The sequence below is a fragment of the Egretta garzetta genome, unplaced genomic scaffold (assembly GCF_000687185.1).
Source record: "Egretta garzetta isolate BGI_Z169 unplaced genomic scaffold, ASM68718v1 scaffold56, whole genome shotgun sequence".
Taxonomy (NCBI): domain Eukaryota; kingdom Metazoa; phylum Chordata; class Aves; order Pelecaniformes; family Ardeidae; genus Egretta; species Egretta garzetta.
The window spans coordinates 6,997,435-7,007,284 of NW_009260182.1; the positions used below are offsets into that span (position 1 = coordinate 6,997,435).

At 41.5% G+C, this 9,850-nt stretch overlaps 1 protein-coding gene across 7 annotated transcripts in view; it reads left to right on the plus strand.

Moving 5' to 3' along the window:
- The window catches only part of SORBS1 (sorbin and SH3 domain containing 1), an 80,878-nt gene that overhangs the window by 28,922 nt on the left and 42,106 nt on the right, over positions 1–9,850 (plus strand). For 6 of the 7 annotated variants that reach the window (XM_035897278.1, XM_035897279.1, XM_035897280.1 and 3 more), the window contains 2 exons: positions 3,972–4,147; positions 4,939–5,002. In XM_035897278.1, the coding sequence (XP_035753171.1) occupies positions 3,972–4,147; positions 4,939–5,002 (240 nt within the window). Of the gene's footprint in view, positions 1–177; positions 208–3,971; positions 4,148–4,938; positions 5,003–9,850 lie in introns of all 7 variants that reach the window. The other variant, XM_035897282.1, reaches the window with a different exon arrangement.

A 9,850-nucleotide genomic window follows, 5' to 3' on the forward strand; every position in this document is an offset into this window, starting at 1 on the left:
GACTGTGGGCTGTCACTTTGGCAGGGTTTTTGTAAACAGATTCTCTCCAGCAGCTGCTGCCGTTCTGTCTACAGCGTATTTCTTGCCTGTCAGAAATGCAGCACCAGAGCACTTGCTGTTTATGTCTCACCCATTTGTTCTGTATTTCTTTTTGTTTTGTTTCTTCCTTTACCACAGAACAGCAAAAAAGGCTTAGTAGCCTGGCAGGTATGATGTGAAAGGTCTGCTGCTCCCCATCTGCTGCCTCTGCTGGAGCAAAGCTGCTGCTTTGTTAGCTTGTGGAGTACCTCTAGCAAACACACTTCCCAGGAACTGCAAAGGAATTAGTATAAACATTTGTCCTGGCTTAGTCCAGGTCACTGAATGTTTGATTTCAGTCTCTCTTCCAAATGCTACCTGTGTGGCCACATGCTAATATACTGAAACCCTAAATTACTCATCTGTTCCTCCTAAGTCATAAGATTTACATCCAGTTTGATCATTGTAGTTGACTTCTGGGGCTGCCTTTTGAGCCTTTAAGTTTATTCCCTTGGGGCATACTCTCAAGTTTCTCGACACAGCCAGAGTTAGTCCTGCTTGTGGTGAGGGGAGAGGAAGAGAAATAAAAATCGGTATTTACATGGCTCCAAGAGCAGAAGTATTTGTGCCAGATGTCAAGAAATAGATGATTAAATTGTAGCGTGCAAGTATGTACGTGTGCTGCCACCCTTCTCTCCCCGGGCAGCTCTTTGCTCTTGCAATGGGTGTGAGAGTCTCTCCTTGAAAGAAGAACAAGTTGTTTTCCTCATCCCTCCCCACACCCCAAATAGAAGAAGCTCAGTCTGCAGTGGGTGTTACAGGAACAGCACATTATGCACCACTTACCCATACTATTATTATTTGGTTATGGCCATGGTAGGGTAAATTGAGAGGTGGGAGAGAAAGAGCCACAGAGAGCGCTTAAGCACTTTAAATATCGCAAACAGAAACACAGGGAAGCCGATACGGCGTGCTCTTGCGCTGCCGCGTGGGCACTGGGCTCATGAAGCATGTCCCACAAGGACAACATCTGCCCATGAGGCAGCTGATGACCAGGTCCGACTTCATCCCCCAGGTTCCTTTGGCTGTGACGCCACCCTGTCTCTCTTCTCTGCTGCCCCCCTGCTGAGGTGACAGGCTGCAGAACAGCTCACACCCTTTCTCTTGGCTCCTTCCCTTAGTGTAGGTGCTGTCTCATTGGACCCCACTCAGCTGCCAGTTTAACGCTTGCCTGCAAGTCCGGACAGAGGTTTCCTTTTGGTTTTCCTTTTTGCAAGGTGTTTCCCTTCATTATCAGGAACTCCTTTGTTTTCTAAACTAGAGATAGCCCCAGAGCAGTTTGTTACAGCCCAAATGATCCTCCGTGTGGAAGAGTGAAGCAGGTTGTGGTACAACTGGGTCGTCACCTGCTCTCAGTGTACCAAAGCAGCCACGCAAAGCCGCTGGCTGCCACCTCTCCCCCTGCTTTTCATGGGCTATTGGTTACAGCAGTAAAACTCCCTTGCTGTGCAACCCCCTGTATTGCTGCTGCCCTTGTGAAAGGCTGGCTCAGGTGCCATGGAGTGGGTTGACTGGTGCAATCCGGTTATTTGGGCAGTTAGGCACCAGATTTGACTTGCTGATTTTGAAATACCTCAAAGCCTGGTGTATACCTCCATAAACACCCTTGAAGTCACTGGAGCTGCATGGTGAATAAGACGGTGTGAAGTTTAGCCGTCATTCTCCAAGTTGTAGGGTATTGTAGGAAATCTGTGGTGAAAGATGTCTGCTTTATTCCCTCCCTCTGCAAAGACACCCGTGCAGCAGATGTCTGCATTTGCAGTATCAGCTGAGCGGCCAAACTGGACCAGCAGCTAATCTGGTCCTCTGGGTTGAGCCCTGTGGACCTGGGAAGGACTTACCTGGCAGGGTGCACAGGGGGAGGGCTTGCCCTAATACAACTTGAGCTGTCAGACAGGCCTTTTCTGTCTCCAGGGTTGTCCATCCAGCACCTTCAACCGGTTCTAAGTGCACTCCAAAAAAATATTTTTGAAAACTCCTTCAAAATACGTTTAACTGGCTGGTAGATTTCCCCCCGACTATGCCATGCTAGATAGTTCTCGGACCTTCACGTTATAATATTAAGATATGAATTCATGGTTGGGAGATGGCTGGCATAGGCCAGAAGTTGAGTTTTATTTTTGCTAAATCATCAAAACAAATAATTTTTTTTCTTAGATCACGGCTGTGGCACTGGGAAATCAGATTGTGATACATTTACCCTGTTGTTTACATCCATATTGGGTTATTTGAATATTATCATAGTTTCAGATGGGGTCTACCTGGCAAACAGCCAACTGCTTTTGCAGTGCAGGGAGCTAGGAAATCAATGAGGAATAATATATATTTACCAGTCCTGTTAGAGAAAGACTTTGTGACCTTCTCTGGCATTGAATTCTTTAGCCTGCAGAAAATAATGACTTACCTAGACCAGAAGCATCAGCAGTGGCAATGATAAGTAATGTAGGAAAGCTGTGACCTTTCCTAAAGTTTGCACCCTCTCCACATTCTCATCCACATCCAAAAACCCACTTCCTTTTGGTCTTCACAGTCATGGAAGAATGGTCTAGTTTTAGCTGCTCTTTCCATGCTCTGTTCCTAAAGGCTTAGTAAGGACTTTAGTAGTGAAAATGGACCAAATACCTCCTACAAAATGGACAGACCTATACACCAGGGACATGAAAGGACCAAAAATCGCAGGGAGGGGAAATAGGATGAAAATTATAAAGAAGGATTTAATATGTACTTTGCCCCCTTTTGAATATTTAAAAACATTATTTCACTTTTTCTTAAAGAGGAGGAAGACTTAAAGTTTGATGGTGATTCAAACCAACCACTCAAACACAAATCTTTCATGTACTGAGTTTTGCAGGGCAGAATTGTGTTTGCTCAAGGTACCAACAGACCAATGCTTTGTTATGCACGAGCCTTTCCTCTGCTGACGGTCCCTTTCAGATTTCTGCACATTTAATGGCTTTGGGCAGTATGGTGATGTGCATGTGAATAAACATATATCTCTATCTCTCTCTCTCTTTTTTCAATGCATGCAGTGATGTAAAAAGGATAGGACTTGGCCAAGTCTTGATGAGGCAGACTGTAAAATCACAGATGTTTCCTCTCCAGAAAATCCACATATCTGCCTTCGGCAGAGCCTAAGGGTTGCTGTGCTGCAGCTCTCCAGAGCATCGTAGACCTTCAGAGCAATCTGAGCTCCTTTGGGTTCTTGGCTGGTGGTGGTGGTTACTGCTGCTAAATGTGGGGGTCAGTCAGGCAGGATCAAGGAATTCCAGGTGGAAGCAAGGCGAGCTGGAGCAATTAGTTGTTTCCCCCCATCTTTATGCAGACTTATGTGCAAGAGGAGTGATACGTATGCTTAAACAACAGAATAATTTGTTGTTTACAAACTCTGGTTAGGGCACAGAGATGAATTGGAAGCGTCATAGGCTGACCCTAATGAATGGGATTGTCAGGCAGGTGAGTGCAAGCTGTTAGAAAATAGTGCCCCACTACCACTACTCCGTTAAATTGAAATCACCAGCAGAAGCAGATGTCTAGGAGACTGCATCACTGATGCTTTTCGATGAAGAATGAGATTGCAGAGTTACTAATTAGTCAACAAGACACAAAACTCCAACCCCAAATGGTCCTTAAACCCAAAATTTTCCATTGTCTTACATGACAACAGAGACTGTCATGAGATGTGTGAAAGTAGCTACCCAAGAGATGCTGGCCTGCTTATGCTGGCATCAAACGTTTTCTTGGTAGATTTCTTTCAGTCCAGATGCTCACCACAGCCAGCAGTGGCACAGTCTGTCTCATCAACTACTTGCTAGGATTTTTGCCTTAAAAGAGTGGAATATGGTGATGTGATGAAATACTGGGATGCGATGATAACCTCCTATTGTCACTTCCAGATTCAGTGCCAGACAGACTAGTTTCTGATAAAGTGGATTCAGCACTCATACGGGACAAGCCAGTTCAGGAGACAGTGCCAAGTGAGAAGAGGGCAATGGAGGAGAAGAGAAGCATTGTCAAGAGCCCTCAGCACATGGCTGATACCTCCGTCGATGATATTGGCATTCCACTGAGGGTAAGACAACACTGAGCACGTGGTGGATGCACAAAACCTGGGCCAGATTCTCCCTACCTTACAACTTAGGGAATTCACTAAAGCTCCAGAGACTGCAGATTTAAAGGAAGATGGAATTCTAATTCTGATGTATTTTATTATGAACACTTCCATTTGCTATCAATGACCAGTTTCAGCTGCCTCAGGGGAAAAAATTAAAAATTAATATATCTTTTCATCATATTTGAGAATACTGTTTTCTGCTCTTCTATTTAATTCACAGTTAGCAGCTAAGGGAGAATTTTGTCTCATTTTAGCCATCTTAAAGGCAGATATCTCTTTCATACAGCATGTTTAAGTTTATTCAGCATTTAGGGGAAATTATCCTGAAAAGAATCATTAACATATTCTTACAACTAGTGCCTGGAGTGACTTGAACACTATAAATGTTTCTAACTGTCCATTGGATACTTAGGAAATCAGTACATATGACTAAAATAGGCAAGGTGTCAGCTTTTAGATGTCAAAACAGATTAATATGCAAAACCTTCCACACAATCTGCAGTTCTACACAGGTTACAACCTACCTCTGCAAAGCTTGTGCATTATTAGTCACTGGAGTGAAGCCTGTAGCTTCGTTACATGTGAGATTACATATCTGAGTGAAATCACTCATATTTCAAAGTATTAATTTCATGCAGCCTTCATATAGCGTATAGCCTTTTTCATTGCTGGAAGATTCCTAAGAACTTTGAAAGGCTGGTAGAATTCATGGTTGTGATTATTTATGTGCATATTTATTTTTCCAACAGAATACAGACAGATCGAAGGACTGGTACAAGACGATGTTCAAACAGATCCATAAGCTAAACAGAGGTACTGTAACACAGATGTTTTTTATTTGCTTTAAAAGACCACCTTGATAACATTTTGTTTCATTCATGTGAAGAACTGTACTTGGATGTTAAATAAAAGCGGTTTATGTTAACTAGTGTTTGTTCTGCACCACAGAACTCAACCAATGTATTTGAAATCTCTGAAGTCAAAGGTGAGAGAACAGAGAAGTCCTAACAAAGGTCTGAGTTGTTCTGAAAGGTGAACTGTAGTGTCCTCATGAAATCAAGAGTACTATTTGAGATCAGAAAGCTGCTAATAATTCCATACTTAGAGAAAACAGATCCCTGAACTCCAGTTTTAGCAGCTAAACCCTACCTCCCCCAAGGACGGTAGGTGATCACTGAAACTGCTCTGTGCATAACAGAGAACTTTTTACACTGTAAAGCTTTAGTACCTTCATAACAAAGCTTGATTTGAAGCTCACTGAAACCAATGGAAAGATTTCCATTGATTTTTTTGGTGAGTTCAGAATCTCAACTCTGCTTTTTCAATACCTCAAATTTTCTCCTTTCAAAACCTGAAATTGTGGTGAGCTCTTGCAAACTTTGTAGTGGTGCACTCCCAGGGGATCCTCTACTTTGGGGCACGTCTGTGCCTGGCTGCTGATACATTCATATTCATTCTCCTGTGTGAGAAATGGCTGCAGTAGTGTTTGCAAACCGAACCCTCTGAACAGCCTGGCGTGCAGGCAAATGCAATTCAGAACTGCGCTTGTATAACAAAACATAAAGCATGCAAAACTGGAGCTGTATTTGCCGCTGCAGGTGCTGTCATGATGAGCTTTATGCATAGATAGATGCTGTGTTGTATTGGATGGAATGAGAAAGAGTTGAACTGTTTCCTAATCCCCGTGCTCCTAACAGAGGTTCTTCAGCTCAGCCAGCCCCCATGCTTCAGAAGGAGAATGAGTTCAGTCCCCTTATCTTCCAGGATCTCTCACAGGGCCCAGACATGCAAGTCAGCAATGAGCAAAGAGGCATCTTAGGTTGTGTCACGCTAGAACATCAGCACGAGAGGGACTGTTCTGCAGTCAGCTTGTATGCATTCTTGTCTCGCCCTTCTTCCCCTTTAAATCTGTCCTCTCTGTTCTTTTTTGCAAATCACGTTCCTCTCCTTAGACACTCCTGAAGAAAACCCTTATTGCCCTACCTACATATTTCCTGAACTTCCTGAAATCCAGCAAAAAACTGAAGGTACCAGAAGTTTAGTCAGAGTATCTGTTGTCTTGTGCTTTGAGTTAACTGTACTATAGCACCCTAATAGCAACTAGATTCAGGTTCTAGATTTCCATTACCCATGTGTTACACTGGCTGGAAATTCAGTTATGCCCAGTATACCTTCTTATGTGATGCATAAAATAACTAAATCTTTGCTAATCCATTAATCTTTTTTTAAAGTATGATGCCATTTACTCTGGTATTATTAAAGTAGGCAATAAAATCATATGGTGATAGGAAATTGGGGGATGAAGCAGAACCTCCACTTCACTGTGGATAGTTTCAAAATCCACTGCTTTTCTCTGCTGCAGAAGACAATCCTTATTCTCCTACATACCAGTTTCCTGCGTCTACTCCTAGTCCTATCTCTGAAGGTAATAATAAAGGACCATATATATATTTTTCTGCACAAATGCTGCCTTAATCATTTAATTTCTTCTTGGAATTTTTTTCTAGTTGCTGAGCATTATGCTGCCTCATAATGATTTGCTGCACTCTAAGCATTGCCTTGACTGTATGATGCCTTTTTGGCTTTGCAGTGCTCCTCTGGCTTTGTAACTAGTATTTGACTAATGCTACAGACTTGGGGTTTGCTTGGTTTTATGCGCTTACCAGTTGTATTTAGCCACGTGCGTGCAGTGATTATTTAACATGCCTAGAATGCTGACTTACCTGTAAAGATGTGGTTTAACTGAGATTTCTCCCACCTCCCTTTTGGATCAATATGCTGCTTTAATTATTTACTTCTGGTTTTGAATATTAACACAGTATTAGGGCCAGACCCAAAATGCCACTGAAGTCTATTGGTAAAAAGGCTGCTTGCTTCAGTGGGTTTTGGATCAGTCCCTCAATGTAGTCTTTTAAAACAAATATAACCTGGTAACATAGGTTCAGGGCTGGCCTTAAGTGCACTTGGCATATCTAGGCAAGGACAGAGCTTGACAGTCTCATCAGCACATCTTGCAACTTGAAATAACACTGTGTTTACCTTATCCTCCTCGTGTGCTCAGCAGATTCCTTTAAACTTCATGTACAAACCAGAATCCTTTGCAGTCATGTTTTAGGGATGGTGAAATAGCCTCTATTGCAGTGATAACCGTGTAACTGTGTGCATATGCATGAAAACACTTATATATGAGAAACACTGGAATCTGCTACACATGTTGGCCGTACGGACATTTCCTGATTGGGAAATTGTTGGTGACAGCCTTGTTGACTTGGTGCTTTGGTGCCACTTTAGATCCTGCAATTTAGGAATTTGCCTACTTAGCCTGTGCCTCAAGCCAACCCTGGTGAGACTGTTGATTAACCATTTCATTCAATGTTTATATTAAACATCTGGTGGGTACTGTGTAAGAAGAAAGCATACAATATGGGTTCTAGCTGAGATGCTCAAAGAAGGCTAGGAGATGTAAGGTGCATTTCACTGTTAAAATGAATGTGGACTGGTGTCCTACAGGTATCTAAGATACTTGCTCATTTCTTGCTGAAACCTGTAGGTGAAGAGTCCTGTCTTGCAAATCCTAATGCAATGCAAATTATTTTCTATTGGCAGAATGGTATGTGGGTATGGATGAGAGAGAAATAAGGAGTCTCAGTAACTAGTTGATAAAGGAGGTATACAGAGATTCAATTTTCTTGTTTGTAATGAAGTTTGAAAATCCATTTTGCTCTTGTCTGAACTAACAGAGTTTGCAAAATCAATGATGATAATATATTAAGAGTCTGGTTTCCCATAAATGTCCCCTATGCACTTAAAAATGTGCATGTGAAAGTAATTTGCTGGTTTAGGTAGTTGAAATTTTATTGGACCAAACACTTGCTTTTTATTCTCAATATGTTGATAAATGTTTCTCTAATATTTGCTTCGATTCTTTCCTTGATAAGGAATCCAGAATATCTGATGATGTAGATGGGTTGGAATGCATTATTCATGTTTAGAAAACATTTAAAAGTTACACGCTGAATGACAAAGTGTTTATACAGAAGATGGGTCGATCAATTTCAAACAATCTGCATCAGAGATTTTTTGCTTTGGATTGATGCATAGGATCTCCTAGAAACATCCAGATTTGGGCCCACCTCTAAAATACCTTTAGAGTTTCTAGAAATGTAGAGAATATGGCCAACCCATGAAAAAAGCCCTGCAGATTCTCTAGGAACTACAGCCTCTTCTCGCTAAAGGAATCAGATTTTGGAACTACAAACTGGTGATACCCTGCTCTGTTAAGGAGTGTCCCACAGACAGAATGCAGCTCTGGGAGCCAGGAGATCTTGTTTGAATGCTCATCTCTGATTTGCTCCTCAATCTTTATCAAGTCATTCCAGATTTCTGTATTTCAGTATTCCTTGCTGTCAAATGGGAAGAAACGTAGACACTCTTCTTCATAAGATACTTGAAGAGACAAAACATACGTGTTCTCCTTATTATTGTAGATATTAGAATATTAGCAATTGGAAAATAGCACTCATCTGAAGTGAATTTTTTATAGTATGGTTTTCCTGTCTGAATGATGAGCTATAATGAATATTGATATTTCTCTTCCAGTAAGTACATAAGTTTTTCATTGCTTACCAGCACTAAATAAGACTGTGAGAGGTGAATGGCTGTGAAGATAGTTTTTTATTTGTAGGGACCAAGAGTTTTGTGATTTACCAAGTATTTTGCTATCTGAATAAAGCCAAATTTCTATAGGAATACCAGTCAATTTTGTCAACAATTCAGTGTAATAACGTTAAATAAATATTTTTTTTATTTCTGTCATGTAGGTTTAAAATATGGGAGTTGGCCTGAAAATTGACCTTCACTATTTTTTGACCTGAAGGTTATGATAAGCACACCAGAGTCAATAACCATCTGTTTGGAATTTAAACCTTCTAATTCAGTCACCAAGAGAACTCAGCAGAGGGGCTAAAAGTTAAGACTTCTTTGAGCCTTGCTGAAAGGCTTGATTAAGGTTTGAGTGCAATTTCAGGTCAGCTGTGTTAGCCAGATTGTTTTTTCCAGCAGATGAGATTGGCTGTAGCAGCTGATTGATGTCCTCCTTGAGAGAAGATCTGGAAATTGTTTCAATCTGTTGATTGGCATCACTAAATTCACGTAACAATTTTTTAGTACGTTCTTTTCTTATCTAGCTTATTCTAGCTTCATCTATTTTGTTTTTCTGTCTTTTTATCTCTGTCATTTTTAGTGCTTTCTTCAGAGAAGTATTAGTAACACCTTTGCTCACAGTTCTTTTTGCAGTCATTGCATTGTACTTCCCTTCATTTTGCCTTGGAAGTCTTATAGATGTCTCATATGTGCATCCCTGCAAGTTTGCTCCCTCATCAACAGGGAATGGTGATGGGCCTGTGAGTCCAGTTTCCTGATCAGATCCCAACTCCCCGTGCTACTACCTGCATTTCACTGAGGATTCCTGTTGAAAGCCTGTTGAAGACAGTGGAAAGATATCACTAGGTTTTTGATCAAGTCAAAGTCTCTCTGGCCATCACCTGTAGAGCGGGGGATGGTAATGCTGCCATCCTCCCAACTTCTTTTTGGGCACATCTGCCTTGAGCACTATACTACCATGTTATCTTTGAATAAGGTGGTATGTGGTTCTACAGCCCA